This window comes from Ahaetulla prasina, chromosome 1 (genome assembly GCF_028640845.1).
Source record: "Ahaetulla prasina isolate Xishuangbanna chromosome 1, ASM2864084v1, whole genome shotgun sequence".
Lineage (NCBI taxonomy): Eukaryota > Metazoa > Chordata > Lepidosauria > Squamata > Colubridae > Ahaetulla > Ahaetulla prasina.
Window position 1 is genome coordinate 63,253,210 of NC_080539.1, and position 26,767 is coordinate 63,279,976.

At 37.0% G+C, this 26,767-nt stretch overlaps 1 protein-coding gene across 6 annotated transcripts in view; it reads right to left on the bottom strand.

The window, feature by feature from the left end:
* Nucleotides 1-1,391: 1,391 nt before the first annotated feature.
* TMEM63A (transmembrane protein 63A) overlaps nt 1,392-26,767 on the bottom strand; it is a 46,649-nt gene continuing 21,273 nt past the window's right edge. For 5 of the 6 annotated variants that reach the window (XM_058165526.1, XM_058165525.1, XM_058165528.1 and 2 more), the window contains exons 11-23: nt 25,585-25,708; nt 25,064-25,197; nt 23,491-23,628; nt 22,001-22,154; nt 21,211-21,317; nt 19,657-19,743; nt 17,841-17,900; nt 15,901-16,063; nt 12,513-12,618; nt 11,815-11,982; nt 7,520-7,635; nt 7,266-7,328; nt 1,392-2,365 (exon numbers count right to left, since the gene is read on the bottom strand). In XM_058165526.1, coding sequence (XP_058021509.1) covers nt 2,207-2,365; nt 7,266-7,328; nt 7,520-7,635; nt 11,815-11,982; nt 12,513-12,618; nt 15,901-16,063; nt 17,841-17,900; nt 19,657-19,743; nt 21,211-21,317; nt 22,001-22,154; nt 23,491-23,628; nt 25,064-25,197; nt 25,585-25,708 — 1,579 coding nt within the window. In that variant the 3' untranslated portion in view covers nt 1,392-2,206. Of the gene's footprint in view, nt 2,366-7,265; nt 7,329-7,519; nt 7,636-9,401; nt 9,519-11,814; nt 11,983-12,512; nt 12,619-15,900; nt 16,064-17,840; nt 17,901-19,656; nt 19,744-21,210; nt 21,318-22,000; nt 22,155-23,490; nt 23,629-25,063; nt 25,198-25,584; nt 25,709-26,767 lie in introns of those variants that run through there. The other variant, XM_058165529.1, reaches the window with a different exon arrangement.

Below are 26,767 nucleotides of genomic sequence, written 5' to 3' on the forward strand. Positions count from 1 at the left end.
CTATAATCAGTGCCTAGATGCTGTAGAGGCCTGGATGAGTGACAATGAGGTATGATTGAAGCCTGGCAAAATTGAGTGGCTTTGGGTGCATGGAGTTGCAAGATCAGGGTCTAGATTTTCAGTTCTAGATGGGGGTTGTACTATCCCAATCAGACCCAGTTCCAGGGTTTTTTAGACTCCAGGGTTTTCCTAGACTCCTAAATGCTGCTCAAAGATCAGGTAGCAGTTGTGATTAGGAGAGCCATTACAGAGTTTCGGTTTGTGTACCAGCTGTGGCCTTTCCTAGATCAGTCACTCAAGCTCTGAGGCATCTCATATTTAGACTACTGAAAAGTGTTCTACATGGACTACCCTTGAAAAGTATTTTGAAGATACAGCTAGCATACAATGCAGTGGTATGGACAGTTCTTAGGGCCCCTAGAGTGGCCCATGTTACACCATTTCTTTGCAAACTACACTAGCTGCCCATTTGCTTCCAGATGTAGTTCAAGGTATTGGTTATGCTCTTCAAAGCCCTCCAGGGTATAGGTCCAGATTACTTGATAAACCATCTTATTCTGCTAAGACAAGCTCGCACTAATCGTGCTGGCAAAGCAGGTTAGCTGAGAATCCTTTTCTGTCAAGGAACTCCAAATGACAGGATCCAGGAGAAGTGCTTTCTCTGCTGTAGTTCTGACCCTCTAAAACATCCTGCCCCGCAGGTTGAAGTTTGCCCCCATCATCCTATCCTTTTGCAAGGGCCTAAAGACCTCACTCTGCTGGTTGTCTGGGGACCCTATAGGGGAGTACATCACTGGAGATGGCTACTGGACTTATTAGCTGGCCCCACATCCCTCCTGTGCTTCCAGCTTTCCCTCTGCCTATCTTTTTAATTTCTTATGATTGTACTTCCATTCTTTGATTGTTTTATGCCTTGTTGTTGTTATGTTTATGCTTTTCATCATTTTTTCCTGTTTTATTGTTGTAAAATAAACAACAATAAACTACAAAGTACCTACAAGAGTAGGCACTTTGTAGGGTGGGCAGCACACAAAATAACAAATTTATTTATTAACAAATAAATAAATATAAATAAATAGTATATAAATTGCATTATGCTATTAATTCTATGTTCAGTATAATTTTTTTTATTAAACATATTTATGTCACTGCCCAACTCACAAATGATGACTCTCGGTAGCTTACTAAATTAAAAGTCCATATTACAGAAATCCCGAACATCCCCCACTTTCAACATCCTGAAAAAAAGCAACAATATATAATTGCCATATTGTTACTAAGAAAATTAAGGGATAAGTCCATGAACACCTCTGGTGTCATCTCAACAATGTATATTCTGGAAATATTTTACAACAGGTAGTTTCAAAATTCAATAAGAACCGTGGTAAATGTGCATTTGAATCCAGTGTTTTATTGAAAGTGATTGCTTAATTACATTTAAATTTAATGTCTTTCAAAAAAATTTATCTACCTCATAATTCAAAAACATTGTAACATATTTGTGATACTTTAGCAGATTTAAAGATTCTTAAAAAAATAAACCTTAGAAATTAAAGATAATAAAATGTTTACATCCTTTATTGTTTGACACATTAGCTTCTTTTGTTTGAGGCCCTTAAAACTGTGACTAGAAAATTAATTTAAGTAGTCCCATAAATAACAGTTCGTGGCCACATATAGTCTGTCATCTCCAAGTCCTTTAGGTTTTGACACATATTTTCTCCACTTTTTGTAGAAAAATCCTTTCACAAGGAAGACAATACTTCTGATTTGATAAGCTATGGGATTACTAGAAGAAAAGCAGAATACTCCCCATCTTATATTTACCTGTTTTTTTTTCTACATTTAATAAAACAGATGTTCTTTCAGACATAAACCCTCAAGTGTTTAGCAACCAGTGCTCTGGCACTTGCCCATAAATATTTCTATAAAGGCAAATAAGTAAATATGCTCCAATTTCTTTTCTAAGCATTCTTATTCAGTGTGCAAAGCACAACAGAAGTCATTACCTATAAAAAAAATTACCTACTCGCAAGATATCTTTGTAAAATCCCTGAATGTAGCTTCATAAATTCTGGTCCTCTACATGAAGAGGTCATACTTCTTAAAGAGATTGCACTGCAACACAGAATCCATTTGTGAAATCTGCTCTTTTGAAACAGAGCTAAGAGTGCCATCTTGTGTTAGATCATGATACCAAGATTTTTCACATCTCTCCGACAGTTGATTCCTCAGCATAAGAGACACAGATGACATCTTCCCCCACTGTGTCTATTCCTGATATAGCTCCATAGGATATATGAGCTGAGGAAGATAAACCACTCTTTTCGGTAGAAGCAACCTGCAGAACACGAGGAACATAGATCTGGAATGGCAAGAGGTTTTCACATAATTAAATAACAAGGCAATTTTAATTCTAAATTACCTAAGATTTTAATCTTAACTCAGTCCATACTTTACTTCCAAGCATTTTCTATAGAAATAAAACAAACACATAAATTTCATTATTCCAATTCTACAGGCTAAATGTATATTTATGTCTCACAAATATTAAGCCAAACATATTTAAGTCCTGTTCCTATTCTTGCCCATCTCATGAAGTTTACTAACTTGATATGGTGGGAGAACTCATAGCTTCAGTGATCCTGATAATGATATGGGGAGAAGCATGACTGGTTCATGTTCACTGGAAGAGTTGAAAAGGGAGAAGTGAAGCTAAAATCATAACATGTATGAGGGAGTTGAGATTCTGCAAAAAGGAAGAAAGTTATTCCACCTAGAAGAAACTCTAAAATCAAACCCCAAATAAGGTAATATAAAAACTGCTTCTGTAAAATTGTATGTCCCAAAATGACATGGATAAAAAATTTAGAGAAGTATGAGTGCCAAGCACTGAGAGCCCATTTTTACATACGTATGCACTTATGCCCTGAATAACTCATGATCTCCTAATTTATACTTTGATGCTTTAACCACTACATCAAACTGGTTCTAGTGGCTATAGTTAAATCTTTAAGAAAGAATTTACAAATGACAAAGCATTTGCAGAGAGAAAGTATATTCAAGAACCAGTCAAAATAGAAACTGAGATGCAACAAGCAAAAGGCCAGTTGTGAAACAGGAAAGCAACAGGTGCAGATGAAATATTCACTGAGCTGTTTTTGGCTGCAAGAGAAGCCTTTTAAAGTAACAACAGATCTATGTTGAGAAATATGAAGTAGTCTTCATATTTCTTGAAGAAGAAAAATGTAGCCTAGTGATTGATGGAGGGGGGGGAATCAGTTATATTTAATTATGTTCTGAAATAGAGGAGATAGGACTGCAAGAGAATATTCATATGATTGTCTTATTAATGCTTCATGCAGGCAAAGTCTTCTGATCTTGCACTCATACTGTAGATGCAACTGTAGATGAAGAAAAATGCCAAAATGTAGAAAATGTAGATGGACATGAGATCACATAGTTAAAATAAAATGAAGAATGGAAAGAAGAAAAATGTTTTGAGATTTATTTTTTATTTATTAATTACAGCAGGACTATCAGAAAAACCGTATAAAGACAGTAATAAAAACCAAGAGTTAAAAGCAATTCTTTCAAGTGCTAATGTATGGCTACAGAAAAGACATGAAGGACAAGAGAAAGAAGACAGACACTTTTGAATTACAAATCCGTAGTCAGCTAGTAAAAATCCCATGAACTTCAGAAAGCAGCAAAAAAAGACTGACTGCTGTCTCAGGGCAGTGACCAGCAAGCAGAAACTAACGTTCTTGATGAAAACAGATGGTAGATTAAAAAAAGACTCTATACACTGAGGGAAACCGAGAGACAGACAGCAGATAAGGTAGAAGTTACGAAGTGATCAAAGGAATTCCTTGTAAGGACTATGGATTATCACCACATAGAGCAAGTTATCGTTGCATAGTCACTATGCAATGGTTATATCTGATTCAATGGCATCTACCCAGGGGTGGGTTCTAAAAATTTTTACTACCGGTTCTGTCGGCGTGGCTTATTTTGTGGGTGTGGCTTGACGGTCATGTAACACTGGGCGTGACTTAGTGGTCATGTTACTGGGTGAAAGTGGCTTGGCCATCATGTGACTGGGTGGGCGTGGCCAATAACAATAAATAATAAAAATAATAAACGAAGTATGCAAAACAATAAGAGATGCCAAAAACCAACTTTCACACTTTACACATACACAACACAACTGACTCACACACAATGTAAAAGCAGCTGCACTTCACCCAAAATGGCCCGTGCAACAAGCAGGAACCGCACAAAGCCACAAAAAGGGCGGTAAAAAGGGAGAAGGGTGGTATAAAAATTTAATAAATAATAATAATAATAAAAAAAAAAGCTCAAAAACCAGCTTTCGCACTTTACACACACACAACACAACAGACTCACACACAATGTAAAAGCAGCTGCACTTCACCCAAAATGGTCCCTGCAACAAGCAGGAACCTCACACAGCCACAAAAAGCTCAAAAACCAACTTTCACACTTTACACACACACACAAAATGACATACACAGCTTTGTGAGATTCTGTGTGTTTGTGTAGTTAGAGTGAAACACTACAGAAACACACCAAATCTCAGAAAGCTGCACAAATATTTTATTATTTTATTTATATTTTTTAGATCGGGGTCTTCAACCTTAGTAACTTCAAGGTTTGTGGACTTCAACTCCCAGAGTTCCTCAGCCAACAAAGGCACAAAGGACATGGATTGCAGGAAGGCAGAATCAGTTGCAGCTGATAAAACTGATTGGAGAAGCCGAAGAAAAGTGAGCCCGAAAGGAGCTTACTTAATTAAGTAAGTGAGGAGGGGGGATTGGGTGGGCCAGAGGAAAAAAGTTTTTAAAAGGCTCCTCTGATGATCTCAGCTGAAGTTGCCTAATAGCAGCCCAGAAGCTCTTAACTCAGCTGGAATTGCCAGAGGAGCCTTTTAAAACCTTTTGTTTTAACAACTTCTTCAGCCGAAGAGGTTGTTAAAAAAAAAAACTTTTAGGCTTCTGGGTGGCGCCACCTTTCTCGCTGGGTGCTAATTTATGGCACTCCGCATTGAATATGGTAAAAGCCGGATTTAACAACTGATCCTGGCTTCATTTCTCTCTCTGGTTGAAAGAGAGAGACAGAGCAAGGGGGAGGAATTGGATAGATTCCCCTAGGGGCTTTGTTTTTGTAATACAAAGTCCTGAATGGTCGAATCCCCTTATTTACCCCTCCCCCACCTCCAGTATTCTCTGCGCTCCTGAAAAAGCAGGAAAAGAGGAAGGTGTCCACTTCTGCTAGCAATTGATTTCTTTTTGTGGATACGAAAAGCAGGCGGAACGAGTGTGAGGAACAATTATTGGTTTGCAAGTATTTTTGATTTTCTGACTTCGCCCCCTTCAGTTTCGTTTAGAGAAACTGAAAGCAGAGCGATACATCAAAGGAGCTTTGCTGTTGAATCGAAACTGAATGGAGATTTTATCTTATTGTGTTTGACTGTGGACTGTTGGATTATATTACGCTGTTTAAGTACTTTATAAGGGATTCTCAGCAGGAATTTTGTTATGGAGGTTCTTTCAGAAGAATGGATTCGTGACTTTATACAGGACTACACAGAAAGTATGTATTTAATTATTCAAAATACGAATTGATAAAAATGGGGACGTTTTGGATGAGAGTTTGGAGCAAATTAACCAGTGCAATTATTCGGAAAATGGAATGGAGGACATACAAATAAAAGTGGATAAATATGAAGATTTGATCGTGAAGAAACAAGGTGATCTAAAGAAGTTTTCTTTAAATAGTTTGGATGAGCTGCCTGAATTTGTGCTACAGGAGATTGTCCTCAAATGGAAAAGACTCACAAGCTTAATGTTTCCCAAGAGTTCTCTTTTGGACTGATGGAATATACGGCAGTAATTTTGGATTTCTGGACATAAGGAATTACTAGGAAATATTGTGATTGACTTTTAAAAGGAGCAACGAAGGAAAGACAGAGATTAATGCACCAAAAAATGGCAAGAGACAAAAGTATTATTTTGAAACAAGGTTTTTAAAATATTAATAGACAAAATATTAGTGTCCCGAAAGACAATTTGTGATTATAAGAGACTAGATATTTGGATATACTGGATTTTGATGAGGAAGGACTAAAGTTGAATAGATATTGTAATTAATTAAATAATATTGTAATTTTCTCTATTGAAATTTTATAAATTTTATAATCTGTTGTATTGAATTTTAAATAGAATATTCTTGAAAGATCTTATGTAAGAAAGACTTGGGGGGGAAATTATATAATTATATGGTTATATGGTTATAGAAGCTATAAGGGAGATATTCTCTGAACTGGATTGGATTTTTATGCTTTAGCTGGTTTTAAATATTTTAGGATTAATTTGTTCTACTGATTTATATATTTTATTACTGTTTATTGTTAATTTTTTGAAGGATTTGGTTATGTAAGGAGGAAGTCAGAGCTAGAGAGGGAGAATTGGTATAATAGTTTGGGGAAAATTTTTTTTAGCATATGTTTGTTTTATTTTTAACTATACCTTGTGTTTGTTCCGGGAAGCCAGGGGGGGAGGGGGGAGGGGGTTTGTGAAGGGAGAGGGGTTGGGGGGAAAGGGGGGGAAAAATTTTTTTTGTAAAACTTTTCAAATAAAAAAAAAAAAAAACTTTTAAAGGATTCTGATGATCCCTGCTCAGCCACGCGATCATCAGAGGGTTTTTTTTTACTTTTAAAAGCCTTTTTTTTTTTGGTTGAAGAAAAGAGGCTTTTAAAAATAAAAAAAAACACAAACCTCTGATGATCAGGGAACCAGTTCGGGGGCGTGGCCAGCCAGCAATTACTATCGGTTCTCGGTACGCCAGAAGATTTTTACTACCGGCTCTACAGAACCGGAGCGAACCATGGGCAACCCACCACTGCATCTACCAAGGTAATTGTTCTTCTATATAACAGTATTTTCTAATATTACACAAATCAAGAATTGGTATGACAGCTAAGTAAAACATTACCAAAATTGAACATCACATATGTTCTTATATAGCAAACAGTTGTCTTAACCTGTTTCAGTTGCCCACAACATTTTATCTGCAAAGAAATGTTTTGTCAACAGGTCAGAATTCAAAACACAATATTTCAGTATTTCTTAATACTGAAATCATTAATGCAAATGTTTTGTAACTTCAGAACTCTCTAATAGACACAAGCCCTTTCTTAGAATAGTTATTTCCCCATGTAATAAAATTTATCTGATACTTACAGAAGATTTTGGAGCTGCAAAATCAGATTTAGTTTCTCTATCCCTGGACAGATATTTTTCTTCCTATAAGTATCAATGAAAGTTAAACTGAATTTTCAATATATCTGCACACTATAAATATTTAAAATTCTACAAATAACTATTATATTTATCAACATATAGAAACTGTTTTTCTTTAATGATCATTTATGTGTTTTAAGTTAATATCTAAAATACAGCTATTTTAAAATTAAATGAAGCGTTGATTCATTTACCTTGTATTTCATGGGGGTCAGATACCAGAACAAGCTAAAACAGGTATATGTTATGCAAACAACAATTGTTATGCATACAACTAAGAACGTAAGTAATGTTGTAGGTGCATTAAATCCTAAAAGAGAGAGAGAGAAAAATCTGTCAACTTAAACTTAAAAGCATGATAGACTAGGCAGTGACATAGGGGAGTGAAGACAGTAAATGCTAGTAGCCACTATTTGAGTGCATTAACAGATAAATACATCAGACTTGAAATTCAATAATGCAAATAACTGTGTATTTGCCTTTAGTTTCAACTGTTGAAGGCATAAAAGCTCACTATGCAGTAGGTAATATTTTTTTATTACTATCACAGACCAGCATTATAAACAAGAAGCATTAAAAAAAGACAACGTATTACAATTAGTGGTGGATTGTTAGTGAGCACTGGGTAGTCAAAGTCCGCCTAATTTTGCAGACAAAATTTAGATACATTCAAAGAAACTACATCAGATTGATCCGATAACAGCAATTGTACATATAAATGATTGGTCTCGCCCAAGTATTTATCAGATGAGATGTAAGATGGGTCCTTGTGTCCTTACAGAAGGTACAGTATAGTAGGACATGCACTGTAGTTTTGATAACCCTTGTCCAGAGGGGCACAGTCTCAGCTCGTATGGATTTTTTATATTGGCATTCCAATATAAAAAATGTGCTGTGGGAGGTACAAAAGTGCTGTGGGAGGTACACTGCAGCATGCTAAAGTTAGTGCTCTTTGGAGTTTGGGAATAGTTATACAATGTAAATATCTCACTTTGAAAAAAGAGTAATTTTAACCAATGTGCTATAAAGTAAATCCATGCACTTGTTTTGAGTTTAGATAATCCAGCTTCCCTCTTTAGTACTACTTTTGGGACATAGTGAGCTACCTGAAATATAGCTTTTAGGAATTTGGACTGCACACTTTCCAGAGAAGTAAAAGTAGAGTAAAGTCCCAACTGAGCACCAAAGAGTAGTTGTGCATGAGCCATAGCTAAGTATAGCTTCAGTGCTGCTGGAATATACTGTGCTCCTCTGGAGAACTGAAATGGTTTAATTGCTGCCTCTGTTTTTTGAGCATTTTGAATAACATAGTTTTGATGCGCACTGCATGTAGCAAAACTATGGAAAACCATGCCCAAGGATTTAACTTGCTTGATGTTCTGGCCATTTATTTTCCTGGCATGCAATTTAAGTCTTTTTGCAAAGATCATGATCTTAGTTTTACTATAATTGATTTCAAAAGTTTCTTTGGAGCAACAGCTAGACAGAGCATTCAGGGCTCATATAAATCCAATTTGTGTTTGTGATAAAAGAATTATATCATCTGCATACATCAAAGATGCAATATGTCTATTAGCTAATTTGGGTGATGTTCTAATTGATTAATTAGGTGACAAGTAGTTTATATGGAGATGAAACAGCAGAGGAGCTAACTCCCTTACTCCTCTAAGGTTTAGAATCTCATCGGTGGCCTTGCATACTGCATCGAATTTTGATTCTGGAATTCTTGCAAAGATTGTGAAGAAAAAATAATAGGCATCTATAAATGGTAGTATACAGATGCTTACTACCCAGAGAAAGCTTTAAGTCTTTCTCTGGAAATCAAATGTAGACCTAAAATCAATGAATACAATATACAGTGATGAACTTGGTTTGGATATATTTTTTCAGCCGGATGTTGAAGCATAAAGGCATAAATATAAAGGGGGCACAATGGTTCAACAGTTAAAGAAACTGAGCTTGTCAGCTGGAAAACTGACAGCCCGGGTTCAAGACCTGAGCACCATGTGACAGGGTGAGCTCCCATTACTTGCCCCAGCTCCTGCCTACCTAGCAGTTTGGAAGCATGCAAATGCGAATAGATAAATAGGTACCACTTCGATGGGAAGGTAACAATGTTCCATATCCCTTGGTGTATAGTCATGCTGGCCACATGACCACGGAAATGCCTTCAGACAACACTGGCTCCCTCGGCTAAGAAATGGAAATAAGCACCACCCCCTAGAGTCAGACATGACGGAAAGGGGAAATCTTTACCTTTACCGTAAATAAAATATCCACTCTTAAAGTCCAACTGCTCATCTGTCAATACATGCTCTAAGTCAATCCAATTAATTAGTTTGTTGTATAAATGTCTAGCACAGAGCTTACTTATACTTAAGAGGTGATAGGCCTATAAATTAGCAGGCAGGTCTCAGATGCCCTTTTTGTAAATGGGCATAATAATGGTTAAGCCCAATCCTCTAGTATTTGCACAGTGCAATCTGTATAAGTAAACAGAGAAACAAAAGGAGTCTACCATTTCAGATTATTCTGTAGTATTTCAAGCATAATAAAATAATTGCCTTAGCTGACTAATAAGTGTCTTTATTTCAGCATTAGTAACTGGAGTCCAACTTGGGAGCAAGTTGGTATTGAGAGTTGGTAAATCGTAATGAAGAGATATTTCTTGTGAATACAGAGCTCTGAAGTGGTTGTCCTATACAGAGGCAGATAAAAGATAAGGGAGTGAAAGGAGCTTATCAAATGGGTGGGAAACTATTAGGTGCCAAAATAGAATCCCAGGCTTGAGATATAGTTATCAATCACTGCCAGGAAATTCTAGGGAATACTCTTTACTTGTCTTGTAGAAGGTATTTGTATTGTTTCTTCAGGAGCATAAATTCTTGAATGGGATTCACCACTAGGCCCCCTTTAATATAACCTAAATTCCCTGATCAATTTGTTTTTGAACTCAAAAACATTCTGTATGGAACCAGGGTTGAGGGGAATAGACCCTACCCCTTTCTTCTTGATATCTGGAGAAGCTGGAGAAGCTTGATAGCTGGAGAAGCTGCACCAGATGGGTAAATATTTGCAAGGGAGAATTCTCAGGGCTCTCACATAATAGCATGGAATTGCAATGCTTCTTCAGATAGAAGCAGCTAAGAGATTAACTCACTAAATTGCTGGGTCCATTTAACTAGGATCAACCCCAGCTTTCGATCCGATTACAGAATTGGAGTGGATTCTGTTTCCATAAAACAATTACCAAAAGGTTTTATGTCTGTGATATTTTGAAGATTATCGTTATCAGGTCAGTTATCTAGACAGAAGGTTTGTACAAAAGCAAGTAGATTCCATGAGATTAGACGGTAATCAATTAGGGAAGGCCTTGAGTCAGCCCAGTGGGAGAACTGACCAAGGAAGTCATTGATGATAGATCAGTTCAGTAAATTTAAATTTAGTTTGTTAATGGCTTGTAAAAGAGGTAGCCCCTTACAGTCCTCTTTTAAATCCACAAGTGTTCCTTTGTCTCCTAATAGATTCAGGGATGAGGACAGCTCTAAATTCCCTGGTAGTCTCACAGTGTGAGCAACAGCTGTCTTTATGGCTTCTGTAGTTACAGTGATTTTCAGCTTACTTTGCAAAGGACTCCTTTAAATAGTTAACTTTATTTTTAATTGAAGTTAAATATTGAAAGATTGAAGTCACTGTTTGTGCTATAAGCAGACATTGTCTAGATATTAAATCTGTTTCATTCCCCATTTTTTAAGTTCAGATCTACCCCATCCCTGCATAAGCAAGACAGCTGCTGAACTGGAGCTGGAGTCAGGGGAAGGGAGGCATCCTCTATCAGAGAAGACAAAAGTTGTATAGCTGTTGGTGTCCTATTTCCACCTGTAGATCCCACTCCAAGGAGTTATGTGTTATATCTATCTGGTGAGGGAGTAGAGTCAAAATTACTTACTGAAGTTATCTGCTTATATATTGTATATTCATTCATTTCCTGCTGTTTCAGAGGCTTGAAATCTGCATTGAAATGGATATAGTGTCTCTTCTTCCTTTTCCCCTTTCTTAAATCGCAGATTAAAAATTATTAAATTATGGCTGAAGCAGCAGATAGGTGACCTCTCAGGCAATATAGTTTTAAAAATTAGAAATGGAGAGTAAAACTACTAAAATAGAAGAATAAAAATAGAGAGCATACTCAGAGTTGCTCACCCATCTCTATCTTGCACTCCAACTTATGCAGAAGGTATTGGTAAGCCATTTCTGAAAAATGTTGCCAGAAAAACTACATGGACTTGCTGCTGCATTGACTCCAAGGACCACAGCAACAACCAACCACCCCTTTGGTTATTCCTGTGTCTTTATATTTTAGGATATTGTTCTCTTCTGCTCTTATCCAAATGTATATCAGTGGATTAACAGAAACACCCATGATACATAATGTAACATATTTATCTGCAATGTCTGCATTCTTTTTCAGAGAAGCAGAGATATTTACCTAATCTTAAAAATGAGAAGAAAAACAGCCAGAAAAGGCAGAGGATGGGAGCTGCTAATGCCTGACTCACAGCTGCAATATGAATCTGCTTCTCTAGTTTGGTAGGAAGATAGGCATAATAGAGGTTGTGGCGATCAACGGTATGTTTCAGCAATAGATAAATTAACCCTGAAAATAAGAAAAATATGACAGAATTATTAAGAGGGACTATAAAAAAGTTTAGCAAGAATTTATATCAACATCCAAAAAACTCCCTCAACTCATTCTTCACTTCTAGTGATAAAATAAGTCTAAAATTTGAACACAAAGGTATAATGGTTATAACATTTTCTTGTTTTCTTACACGTATTATTATTTAAAACTCAGTATGTTACACATAAATAGTGAACAATGTTAAAATGCAATTTAACAACTAATGCAAAAAACTGAGTATGGGAATAAAATATGAGTGCTAGATGTAATATACTAGACCCGTGATGGTGAACCTATGGCAGATGGCACGCAGAGCCCTCTCTGTAGGCACGCCAGCCATTGCCCCAACCCAGTTCCTCTCCGTGTGCATGCACCAATCTGGAAACCAAAACTGGGTGGGGGCAGGGCGCAGGTGCAGGGGACATTCATTTCAGTATTATTCCCAAGACAAGTATCTGGCACTTCAGTCTGCCCAAAATATAATACCAATTCATTTATCAACTTACCAAATGGGACAATAATAGGACATGTAATACTGTATGCCATGATGACCGTGAATACACATAACATCCCAGCATACATTGCTCCAAATTCAAATTCATAAGCTTGTTCCTACAAGGAAATCAAAATACATTAAGCATGAAAATAATTTACATAAATTTCTAAGGAAACTGATTTTTGCAAATGTACTTCAATATCAGAAACAATCAATTCCCACTTATATAAGTATATGCAAAATCTAGGCTCGTAATAAAAATGTCAGATTTAGATGAGAGCATTTTGTACACACTGCAACATTCGCCAGACTTCAGGGACTAAACATTGCTTGTACAGATTCCATTTCATAGGCAAAGGCTGACTCCTTCATATCCTAAACTTATTAGGCCATCATTGCTCAGGAAAGCCACAATGGTGGTGAAGATCTCTCTCTGATAGTGTCTATACCCAGCTCTTACACTGAAGAGGCTCTTGAAGAACCAATTAAACATTCTGGAGGTAACAGTTGAGAAGCTCATTGTCCAAGCAGAATGGCACATAGAATCTGGAATCCTTCACTGTAAAATTTGACAACAGAACGCTGGATAGGCTCAGACATACTTCATATTTCCAGATAGATTAGGAGTTGCATAACTTTGACATATGAATTTCAGTTGGCTACTATTCCAAATATAGCCATTGCTCATTCTAGTAGGAGGGTGGCTAATCTGACCATTCTGTCAAGACAGCAATACATCCTTGGGAGATAATATTCAGGATGGCTACATTGTCTGTATATTTCTTAATTGTTCTGTATAATGTACTTTTGCTTTAGCTGAAGCTTTTTCTGTGAGAAGATGCCTGAAAGGATGGTTCCTTCCTTAGCTGCATGTCACATTCAGCATGTTCCTCTCTCATAATAAATATGAAGACCACTCTGATTTGCTTGCTGTGAAAGGTACCCTCCACCACTGTAGGAAAGTGAAATGTTAGCATTTATTGTACAATTTTCTTTCTACAGTGGATGATTGGCTTCCAGCTGTCCTTGAGCTAAGTATTGCTTATGGTATGGAAGCAGGGGAGGATATATAGAATAGAATAGAATAGAATAGAATAGAATAGAATAGAATAGAATAGAATAGAATAGAATTTTTTATTGGCCAAGTGTGATTGGACACACAAGGAATTTGTCTTGGTGCATATGCTCTCAGTGCACATAAAAGAAAAAATATGTTCATCAAGGTACAACATTTACAACACAAATGATGTTCAATATATCAATATAAATCATAAGGATTATGATCTTTTTCTGAGTAGGTTACCTTTGGTGTTATTCATTTTTCTATCTTTAGGCGACATAGTTAGGAGCTGATGCATCTTGCCATAATTATATATAAAGTTCTGTCTTCTGGTTTAAGTGGAAAGAACAAATTCAATAAAGGAAATCTTCTACCCAGTAATGGTATGCAGCTTTCTTGGTAAGTAGTGATGTTTCATGCACTTACTAAGAGATCAAAGAGTCTCAGAATGAAGGGCAGCAAACTCAATGGGCAGAGATGTAAAACACTCCAATGGAAGAATTAAATATAAAATGTGTTATATAGAATAGAATAGAATAGAATAGAATAGAATAGAATAGAATAGAATAGAATAGAATTTTATTGGCCAAGTGTGATTGGACACACAAGGAATTTGTCTTGGTGCATATGCTCTCAGTGTACATAAAAGAAAAGATACGTTCATCAAGGTACAACATTTACAACACAATTGATGATCAATATATCAATATAAATCATAAGGATTGCCAGCAACAAGTTATAGTCATACAGTCATAAGTGGAAAGAGATTGGTGATGGGAACTATGAAACGATTAATAGTAGTGCAGATTCAGTAAATAGTCTGACAGTGTTGAGGGAATTATTTGTTTAGCAGAGTGATGGCCTTCGGGAAAAACTGTTCTTGTGTCTAGTTGTTCTGGTGTGCAGTGCTCTATAGCGCTTTTGAGGGTAGGAGTTGAAACAGTTTATGTCCAGGATGCGAGGGATCTGCAAATATTTTCACGGCCCTCTTCTTGATTCGTGCAGTATACAGGTCCTCAATGGAAGGCAAGTTGGTAGCAATTATTTTTTCTGCAGTTCTAATTATCCTCTGAAGTCTGTGTTTTTCTTGTTGGGTTGCAGAACCGAACCAGACAGTTATAGCGGTGCAAATGACAGACTCAATAATTCCTCTGTAGAACTTGGATCAGCAGCTCCTTGGGCAGTTTGAGCTTACTGAGTTGGCGCAGAAAGAACATTCTTTGTTGTCCTTTTTAATGATGTTTTGATGTTAGCTGTCCATTTGAGATCTTGCGATATGATAGAACCCAGAAATTTGAAGGTTTCTACTGTTGATACTGTGTTGTCAAGTATTGTGAGAGGTGGAAGTATGGAAGGGTTTTTCCTAAAGTCTACCACCATTTCTACGGTTTTGAGTGTGTTCAGTTCCAGATTGTTTTGGTTGCACCACAAGGCTAGTCGTTCAACCTCTCGTCTATATGCGGATTCGTCATTGTCTCGAATGAGACCAATCACTGTTGTGTCATCTGCGAACTTCAGTAGCTTAACAAATGGATCATTGGAGATGCAGTCATTGGTATACAGAGAGAAGAGAAGTGGGAGAGCACACAGCCTTGGGGGGCCCCTTTGCTAATTGTACAGGTATTTGATGTGATCTTGCTTAGCTTCACCTGCTGCTTCCTGTTTGTTAGGAAGCTTGTGATCCACTTACAAGTCTGTTCCGGTACCTGTAGCTGGTTTAGCTTAGTTAGAAGAATGTCTGGAATGATGGTATTGAATGCTGAACTAAAGTCTACAAAAGGACCCTTGCATAGGTCTTTGGAGACTCAAGATGTTGTAGGATGTAGTGCAGAGCCATATTAACAGCATCATCTGTTGATCTATTTGCTCGGTATGCAAATTGCAAGGGGTCTAAAAGCGGATTCGTGATGGTTTTCAGGTAGGAAAGCACTAGCCTTTCAAAGGTTTTCATGACTACAGATGTTAGAGCAACTGGTCTGTAGTCATTCAGTTCCTTGATGGTGGGCTTCTTCGGCACTGGGATGATGGTAGAGCGTTTGAAGCAAGAAGGAACATAGCACATCTCTAGTGATTTATTGAAAATATGGGTGAAGATGGGGGCCAATTGGTCAGCACAGACTTTTAAGCAAGAAGGAGTTATCTTGTCTGGGCCTGGCGCTTTTCCTGGCTTTTGTCTGTGAAATAGGTCCTGCACTTCCTTTTCTGTGATCACTAGGGGTTGTGAACCCAATGAAATGGGGTCAGTTGTAGGAGGCTTGGCTGTTGTTGCTGTGTCTGAGATGGGGGTTGTGGAGATAGGTGGCTGTAGTTAGAAACATATGATAGAAACATTTGATACCTGCTTAACATTTCTCCTCTCAGCAGAAGATTTGGCCATCATCATGCGAATGGTATACATCATAAGGCCTGGGAAACGCAACAGTTGTGTTCCATTGCCAATAAAAGCTGAGGCAATTACATAGTTCACAAAGAAAGCTCCCTGATCAGGCAAAAAGACACACCTGCAATGAAAAAAAAGGCATGTAATCTCATCCCCTTTTCACCCATCTGGAGACCACGGTGAACAGTGAGCATTTTCTTTCTCCCCTGCACATCTGCCTTGAGTGGAAGCAGTGAAAACAGGAGCCAGTATTGTCTTTGATGTCCACTCACAATATATGAAATCAATCCAGCAATGATTTGCAACGTGGTTTTGCCACATACTTTTTTATTTTAAGACAACTGGAAGAATTTTGAAATACAAAAAAGTGATGAACTTTTAAAAATACTGCAAATTCCTCTGAGGACAAAAGAAGTTCTGAGTCAAACTTGGGGAAAAAAAGCATTTTTTTTCAATGCTTTTCTGCTGTGAATGAGATTTGCAGAGGCTTAAGGTACCTGTTGTGCTTTTGTAAGGCTTAATATAAGTATTTTTCTCCTTACCACTCATGCCTCCTCAAAAAAGTTGCCCCGACTCATTCTGAGGAGTCATTAGTTCTCATGGCCTATGAAACATATTCCAGAAGATACCAGTCAAGCGTGAACATGATAGTAAATAAAATCTATTGATTAATTTCATTGATGTCTCATACACATAGCAGCCCTTTTGTTGTGACCCAGGTTCCTGGACCCGGACTCCTGGACTCGGATGATTCAGAAAGTGAGGGAGAAGACCTGGCAAGCCCTGCTTCTCTTGAGCCCTTTCCCTCCCTGGCACCCACTCAAAGGGAGGAGGAGGGGTCGGCAAGGCCTGATTCTCTCGAGCCTTCTTCTGATTTGGCAACGCCCCAAGAACAGTTTTGAAGTGATGCAAGACTGCGCAGGCGTCACTGGCGCGTGCAGCAGAAGCAGCGTTGGGATAAAGCCAAGTCATAATTGTCATGCAGTGACATCTGCAGAGACTATAAATAGGAGGCGGGACTTCCTGGTTTTTTGTCTTGGACAAAGCAATGAATTTGCGCAGGCAAACTGTATCAATGGAGGGAAGAATATATTCGTGAGTAATTCTGGCCTTATCTATAATTTCCTTGTTATCTCCAGAAACTTGGCAGGCCCGTAGGTAGATGTGGCCAGGACATTTATATATATGTAAATAAATCAGAAAAGGAGGCCTCTGACTGACTCTTTGCTGGGAGTATTGGGGGAAGGGAAACAGAACACCTTTCTCCAATTTTTCCCCACAGCTTAGATAGACTGGGTTGACACAGAATGATCAGCCCAAAGTTATACCATGATTTTTTTCAGATTTAAATCCTTGTCAAGACATCAGTGGCTTGAGCTTTGAACATCTCTGATAGATCACTGCATGTGATGTACTTGGGGCCAATGGCTGCACTAAGACAGAAAGGCTGCAGTGACTAGACTGGTTCTAAGTAGAAGAGACAACCTATAAGTGTGGATAGCTCCACTTTTTCTGGAGTTTTAGGATAAGCTTAAGAGGCATTTTAATTTTTAGAAAGCGATATTAAACTTTCTCCATCAATACTCCTTCTAAAGTTGCATAAAAGCCATACAGCGCTTGTACAGCTCTTTGGCTTCACAATGCCTTCCTTTTCAATGGAATAACTTTAGATCACACTTTTAGGGAGCAGTGTTCCTGAAGACACAAACAGCAATGTTTACTAGTTATTCAAAATCATTTTCCAAGACAAACAAATTATCACATAAGAATTTTCATATTCAGTTCTTCCCACTGGGTGGTATCAATTTATGATTAATAAATAAAATAGTAACTGAAGACATGTTTGCATATCCTGGGACAGTTAGAAAAAGGATGAAAGGTTTTTTTTAGATACTTACTCTAATCTAACTCTAGATTCAGATGCTTTATCAAATACCCAGCGAAAGAAGAAATCCAGACTGAAAGAAATATTTGGTGTTAATTTCTTCAATTTACTACAACATTAGACAGAAGAGAAAAATTTAAGTACAATAAATTTAATAGTTTCAAATAACTTGCATATAATTTCACTGTCTATCACCACACATATTATGAAAGCATAAAAGTTATTTAAAAAAACCAAGCTACAGATGGTCCATGTTTAACAATCATTTGTTCAGCCACTATTCAAACTTTTGACAGCACTGAATGAATGGTACTTACCAGTCCTCAGAATTTCAGCCATATTCTTTGGTCACCATTTGCAATCTTCTTTGTTGGTTTTCGACAAGTAAAGTTATTGGGGAAACCAGCAGGAAGTTGCAAGTGATGAGCACATAACATCCTCACTTAACCGCTCACGGGGTTTCACTTGACAATGGCAATTGGGATTGCCAGAATTGCTGTCACTAAGCAGCGCAATCATGCAACAACAATTGAGCTTTACAACAGAGAACTCCTGTATCGTGTTTCTTTTGAACTTTTTAGCTAATTAAAATCAATTATAATGTGTTTAATTTTAAAATGAAATAAAAATAGGAAATTTTTGAATAAAATCCAATGAAATTCTGCTCTTGGTGGAATTATTCAAATGGTGTAAAAAGTAAAACTAACAAAATATTGTCCCTGTCCTACTGTCCCCATTTATTCATATCCTGTATTCATAATCATGTTTATTCTTATATCTGTTATCTTATACATGCTTGACAAATAAATAAATAAAATAAAATAAATAAATCTCCTCCACAAGATGGACATGACAAAAAAAACCATTAGAGCTGAAGGCTCACTGTAACAAGACTAACAGTGACCTTTGAAATGCCATGTGTTTAGAAATTATTCCTGTCCCTGTCCCTGTATCCCTGGAAAAGGAAAAAAAAACTATTAGGTAAAATGTAAGATGGTTATGTTGCTATAGTTCCATCAACAGAGCCTAGAAGTTTATGAATGAATTGTCCACTCACTATATTACACCCAGAGAAGATTTCTAAGGTGTGGGAAAGGTGTAGAAGAAAAAGGCAAGCTCCTTGGGCAAATTCTGAATTTCAGCCAGCAAGAAGTCATAGATATATAAACAACAGACACAGACTGAAACGTGATAAGCAAGTGAAAAGAATTCTACCTCTCAAACACTTAAATGTAGAGAGTTCAATCACAACAATCCACGAGCACACAATAGATTTAAGCTTAATGTGAACCGCTCCAATCTTGATTGCAGAAAATATGACTTCAGTAACAGAGTTGTTAATGCCTGGAATGCACTACCAGACTCTGTGGTCTCTTCCCAAAATCCCCAAAGCTTTAACCAAAAACTATCTACTATTGACCTCACCCCATTCCTAAGAGGTCTGTAAGGGGTGTGCATAAGAGCACCAACGTGCCTGCCGTTCGTGTCCTAATGTTCCCTTTGATTGAATCCAATTTCATATAGTTATTACATACTTATGATTATATATATGCTTATATATTGTATAGTTATTTCATGCTTATGCTTATATATACTGTTGTGACAAATAAAAAAATAAAAAAAAAATTTTTTTACATGGTTTCTGTAAATTTTGTATTGCAAAGAAGAAGTAAAATATGAAGAAAAAATAATTAGGAAGAAAAATAAATTATTTCTTTGGCATTGCAAAAATTGTTTCAGATATTTAAAGGCTGCAATTTTTTTAAAAAATTGAAAAGAAAAGAAACACTGTCATACTCAGAAAGCTAGCATTTTACAGTAGCCTTTACCTAGTCAAACCAAGTGAAGGTAATATTAGGACCATGAAGATCAAAAATGAGTAAATCTTGTGCATCATTATTCTGTTTTCATCAGACCTATTAAAAAAGAAGAAAATGATTGATCAATAGTTGCATGTTTTCAAACGTTATTAAAGTTTGTTACAGTAGTTACAAATGGAAATGCTTAAAATTAAAATTTGGAAATAAGTTGATTTTGGATTACTCTGGAGTTGGCGTTATTTGTTACACTGACTGTTTTTACACTGATTTCTGTCAGCTCTACCTAAAAAAAATCCTTTAGAGCAAGCATCCGTTAGTCAAATACTGAACCGAATCCAATAAGCTATACAATAAATATTATTTCCTCAATCATTTAATTGACTGCTTTTAGTGAAAAGCCAACCTGTTAAATATAAAAATAATTTATTTATGATCCAAGACCAAGTCACAAAATTTAAAATACAGCACATCTCCTGGATAGGAAGGCTCCACTCACGGTCACTCACACCCTGGTCATCTCCCGTTGGATTCTATAGTGCACTCTACATGGGCTGCTTTTGAGAAGTACCTGAAAGCTTCAGCCTGTACATAATATAGCGGCACAGATACTTATGCGTGGCCCTAGAACAACATAAGTTACACTTCAGCTCTGTGAGCTGCATTGGTTCCCAGTTTATTTTCAGATCCAATTCTAGATGCTGGTTTTGACTTTATCTCTTTGACCAAACTGTTCAAGGATGGGGCCAGATTAGCTGAGGGACCATTTGTTCCTGATTACATCTGTCAATCTCATCAGGTCTGGCAGAAGAAGTATGTTGCAGGTTCTGTCTTCTGAGGAGTTGCATCTAGTATAACCCAGAACCTGAGTCTTTTCTGTTGTGGCATCCACCCTGCGAAACATCATCCCCCACAAGGTGAGCTTGGCCCTCTCCAATTCACCAACTGTTAGCTTTCCATAAGTCCCTCAAATCGTGGATGTGTCAACTGACCTGGGGAACTCAAGGCAATGGTGAGTTGCTTTGACCAGAATGGAGCCCACAATTACTTGTGAGGCCAGGCTAGACAAGTAGAACCATGACTAGTCTGGACAAGTAAAAACTGGTTTCCAGCAAAAACATTGTAAATCATGGTCACATGACTGCAGGGTGCTGCAAATGGCTGTAAATGTGGACTGGTTACTAAACACCCCAAATTTGGTCTTGGACCATAAATAAACAAATAATTAAAATAATTCCATCAATTGCAAAAGATCACATTGCTTGGATCTGACATATACTATGCTGATACATTACAATAGCCTAAGTTTTTGGGAAGAACTGAATACATATGAAGGCCAACACAAACTAAAGAAATGGCAGCTGTGACTTTACATTATTGTGAACAGAGAATAATACTTAACATAAATATCATTTTGTAGTTTATATAAAGCTAAAATCAGAGCTGTGCAGAAAAAGAATGTGGGAAAAGGAGACATAACTACAAATTCTGAATATTACCCCTTGCCTTTCCTATCTTTTAAATCTTCAATGTAATTTGATGAGCCAAAACAAAGAGTCTTCTTACTTTGTCCAGTGTGATTCAAACACTGTTGAATAATAGACAATGGTTGGTAGCAAAGCTGTAAAGGACCACAAAAGGACTGTTGGGAAGAACTGACTAATAATAGGATTCTGAGGAAAGAATAGAGAGAAATATAACCAGTTCTGCAGATTTACCACAAATGCAACCAAGCCAAACATATTTATTACATCAGCTTAACAACCACTGAAATAAAATTGGTCTTATGAAAAGAATAATGATAGCAGATAGAATTTGGAAAGAGATCAAAATCTCTTACCAGCTTAATCAAAAAACAAAGATTATATTAAAAAAAACTTGGTAATTACCATTTCCAAACAAGACCCTTTAAAACAAGATGAACAACTTTTAGTGGCAAGGCACTGACATGACTAATTATTGAGGTGTCTAGGGGCTAAGATTGGCATGATGCAAAGTGAATGATGCTGGGAATATCTCCTTTTTGGGAAGGCAGAATTTTAATTGATGTTCAATTATCCTTACTAAGGATATAATTTTATGTTTCTATCTCAACACAACAGAAGAATGAATTCTGGCAGTAACACAGAAAGTGTACCAGGGAACACAACTATAGGACTTAAAGGATGAAGATTGCTTTCCTATATTTGAGAAATACGTGTCAGTGTTTATTAAATGTGGTTGTATTTCACTTTATCTATATTTTCTTTGCTTTACATAAATTAGAATGGTAGTTAAGTTTAACTTCAGAGCTAAATCTTTTATGAGAACATAAAGAAGCAGAGATGATTAAAATCAGATATGGTGCATTACTCACATTAAGATATTGAATCGGTTTGGTTACATTGAACTTGTCCATTGTTGAAATAATGATGGAAGGGGTTGTCAAGAAAAAGAGACCAACAAAAAGGAGTAAATTGATAAAAAGCCATCTACCCCACCAATGCCGTCCTTGAATTGAGAGATTATTCCTGTCAAGCAAAAATAGAGAAGAGAAGCTGTAAAAATGCTTGTTTTCCAAACTGGTATTAAGAATATGATCTGTCTTGTTCCAAATAAAAATATGTAAAAATGAGAAAGTTAAGCTAAACCTGAAGTGGAGATTAAATGGACAAGAGATTCCCTATGCCTTTCCCTGGCCTGCTGCCTCCCCGAGTGCAACCTAATCATCTACCCCAGGGGTAGTCAACCTTTTTATACCTACCGCCCACTTTTGTATCTCTGGTAGAAGTAAAATTTTCTAACCGTCCACCGGTTCCACAGTAATGCGCTGTTTGTCGTCGTCTGCGCATGCCTCTTGTGCATTGTGGATTAGGTTTGGGGGGGGTGCCAGCTACCAGCTGTGCTTGTCTGTTACAGTTGGGTGGTGTGGGGGGAGATGTGCGAACTATTCTGGGATGAGGCTCTTTTGTTTGCGGTCGCACTATAGTGCCATTTAGTTTCACTTACGTAACATGAACTAAACTTATGTGCGGGCGAGACAAATAGTATATTTTCAGAAATTTAAATTGTCACGGGGAATTTTATGAAAACCTAATGAAAATGTTTTAAAATAATGCTATGATTTTTTTTAAAAAAGTTAATTAAATTAAAAAAAAGGAAAGTGTTTCAGTATCGGACAAAACCCCTACCGCCCACCATGAAAGCTGGAACGCCCACTAGTGGGTGGTAGGGACCAGGTTGACTACCACTGATCTACCCCAACCTCCCCAGTGTTTCTTCACAATGCAGCATTTGTTTGCCTTTACTGGAGAATTCAGTTATTACCACTGTATTACCACAGTTATTACCACTGTAATAACTTTTACCAAGAAGTGATAGAACTCTGATAAAAATTCCTCTATCTCTGGAACAGAGCTTGTTTCAAACAAGAGACAAATTCTTAAGATCATCTAGATTCATGAATAAAAATTGGCTAGATTTCTTTCACAATAGTTTAAAATAAGGATTTGAATGCTCAGTCTTGACTGTAAGACGTGTATTGTTCAAGCAGAACATAGAAGTCCTGCAAAATACAGTGTTTAAAAGTTTGTGAACCTTCTGATTTTCAAAATTTTAAGCAACACTGTACCTTAAACCATTTATAAAACTTTGCACCGAATTAGTTTATATTTTTAGTCTGGACATCAAGGCAATTGTTTTGAGATTGTATTTTCAAGATGCTCTATCAATTTCTGTCCTCATAATTAATCTGACAATAATACAGACAATAGCTAAGACAAATTTCATTCATCTTCTGAAAAAACAATGGTATCAAAATTCATTTTTTTTACACATAAAATAAGAGGGAAAAATAAGATACATTACCAACAAATATCCTGAGGGTATGTAGCGTATTTCATATTCCATTTGGAAATCTGAAGATCTTTGCTATAGCTTGATGGTTGAGGGTCTCCTTTGCACTTACAGCCTTGACATTTACAGGCGTTGAAATCTTTGAGAATGCTACAGTAATATTAAGCATTTTAGCTTTTATGGTTGACTCAGCATAGAATCTGTTGTGTCTTGCCCGCTCTCACAGCAGCCGGGGCCTTCTTATCTGCTCCCGAACATGGAGGAATGTATGCCTCCCGGCCCCAGTCCTGGCTCCATGCCCAGACAAGCTGAAGAGGAGGGGACACCTCCCGGTCCCAGCCCTGGCTCCATGCCCAAGCAGGCTACAGAGGAGGGAGCATCCCCCGGCCCCAGCCCTGGCTCCATGCCCAGGCAAACGGAGCAGCTAGACCCCTCCCCCTCCTCCACAGCATGTGAGCCTGAGGAAAGTTTATTTCCAACAGCTGCTGATTGGAGTTACCCTCGCATCAGAAGACTGGATAGGCGGAGGCAACAGAAGGAAGGGAGGGGCAGGCCTTAATGAGTGCTGAGTCATGGAGCCACATCCCATGGCCTATATGAAGGATCTGCTTTCTGGCAGTCTCTGAGTCAGGCAAAGTCAAACTTATCTTGCTGAAGTCACTTACTGGTCTCCTGCCTGCTCTGAGGACTTTGCTAGGACTTTGGGCAGAGCTGCAGAGGCAAGCCTGATTCGGATTTCCCTGACCCGGCCGTCAGCGGAGGAGTGGGACACGACAGAATCGTTATTTTTATAGACTGCACATAAAAGGTTATCCTCAATTTTATGACTGTTTTACAGCAGACATTAAGTGAATCATACAGTCAGAAGTCCAAATCCATTCCCCCAAATGGGTGTTTTTTGCTGAAAACCAGCAAAAAATACTGTAAATTTGATAATGTGGTTGCGGGATGCTGCAACCAATTATAAATGAGAACCAGCTGTCAAACACGCAAAATGTAGTCATAAGACCGGGGGTGGAGGGGAAATGGGACAGTGCAACATTTTATGACAGCCAGAAGTGCTTTTTGGGTCATAAAGCACTTTTCTCAAGTTTGTTGTAAGTCAAAGACACACAAATAAAGCATAGTGTAAGAAAATGTTTATACTATTACTATCTGAAAGATGTAGTGATTGATCTATTCAAAGCAATGTAGTCAGTGGTGGGATTCAGCCAGTTCGCACCACTTCGGGAGAACCGGTTGTTAACTTTCTGAGCAGTTTGGTGAACTGCTTGTTGGAAGAAATCATTAGGGCAGAGAACCGGTTGTTAATTTATTTGAATCCCACCACTGAATGTAGTCCAATCAAGAGATCCGTTTTACTAACCAATGGTATATATACATACACTCACAGATGCCTTTTAATAGGATTTCTGTGTTGAGGGATCCAATCTGGGTTGAACCATCACCAGGATTTCTATGCATTGCCTTCAAATAGGATTTAATAGAGCTGCTTTGAGTTGGAAGTAATCGTAGGGATAGGCTAATGCTTCATTTCATTTAAAATAATTAATAGTAATAATAAAATTTAAAAATGCACACTCACACAGAGGCCATGGTTATTCTCTGGAATGTTACAAAAGCCATTCCCAATGGCTTATCACAAATTAGCTTCTCTTCTTGCAAGTATTCTTCCATACATTTTTGGGAGACTCCAGTATAGTAATCTATAGCATCTTCCTGTTGAAAAGCAGCGTGCTGTTACATTTTAATATTCAAGTATTTATATATAATTCTATTTCACTGTTCCATTTGTTTCTTTTTATTTTCCTTTCCTAGATGTCTAGTAGTTTCACATGCAGTTATTTCAGTAATAATAAATCAAACTTCTAAAAAAAAGTTGCCATCTAAGTGTATTTAGAAAAAAAAAAGCATGATAAGTATTAGAGAATATAAATCATTTGACTCTGCATCTGATTCAATTGCTGAGGAGAATGAATTTACGAAAGCAATTCTGTTTTAAATTCTTATTAGTCTTTTCCTAAAAAGCAAGTATGGCAAACCTTACCTAATTTTAAACATTGCAATGATTTAACATTTTAACTAAGAAACACAACAGTTTCTTACCCTTTCACATCCTCTGATGTTACAGAAAAAGAACTGACCACATGGCTTTGTATTTATGCGATACCTTTTACCAGTGTGCTCAAAAGCTTGGGTATAATAAGCCATATTCTTCTCTGCCTTTTTCCTGATATAAACACATACATAAATGTTATATGGCAAGGAATTTGTTATTAAAATGAAGTGTATATCTAAAATATGTACTCATTTTCACAAATAATTTTACATGATAGGCAATATACTTAAGTGGATAACACTTATCATTCCAAATATTTCTACTTCTTTAATTATGCAGTCTTAATCATACAGTACTATTTATATAAGATTCACTTTTAAGCTTTGCAGTTAATTCTGTTAACTAGAGGAATCTAATTAGGAAAGAAAAACCTTCAAAGTCCTTATAGTAATAGTTTTTGAAAGGATGTACACTTTTATTGAATTAGAAATTATTAAGAGATCATCTTTAATATTATAAAATGTGCTTAAACATTTGGAGTCTTAAACAGGATCTTTTACAGGACACCAATGAAAGCAACTCTCTTCAAAATTCAGGATTCAAAATAATCAAACAGTAAATTAAAATACAATTTTAGATTCTTGTTTAAAATAGCACTAGATTTAATGGACCAAAAAATTGAGAAGAAAATTACAGTTACTTAGGTGGGTTGTGAAATGGACATTTTGCTCTAGATCTCACATAATGTTTAAAAAGGCATTCTTTACATTATTGTCTCAGACATACTGTTAATAACAGCATCTAAATGAAACATCTAATTGTTCCTCCAGCCATTTCTGGGCCAAAGTGATTGCCTTTCAAGTGTCTAAAGTCCAGGAACAACAATGGCATTTGGTAAAATTGAAAATTGTAAACACCTTTCTTTCATCTCCATTTCCACTGCATCTGCCACCTAGAGCCATATTTAAATCAGCCCTAGCTGCCTGGATGAGGAAATTCTGCCCTTTGAAATATCTGAGAGGAGCATCCACTTAGTGCTGTGTCATTTCCTCAGAGATCTGCAAACAAAGCTATAGGCAACATCATAAATTTGGGATGAAGTCTGCAAACGTTGACTTTCTCAAATAATTTGCTTATTTTTGTTACTTTTGAAACATATTGTATTGCACCTTAGCCAGCAAGCAGAATATAATCCCTTTAAATAAATATGGTAAGATGAGAAAGACATTA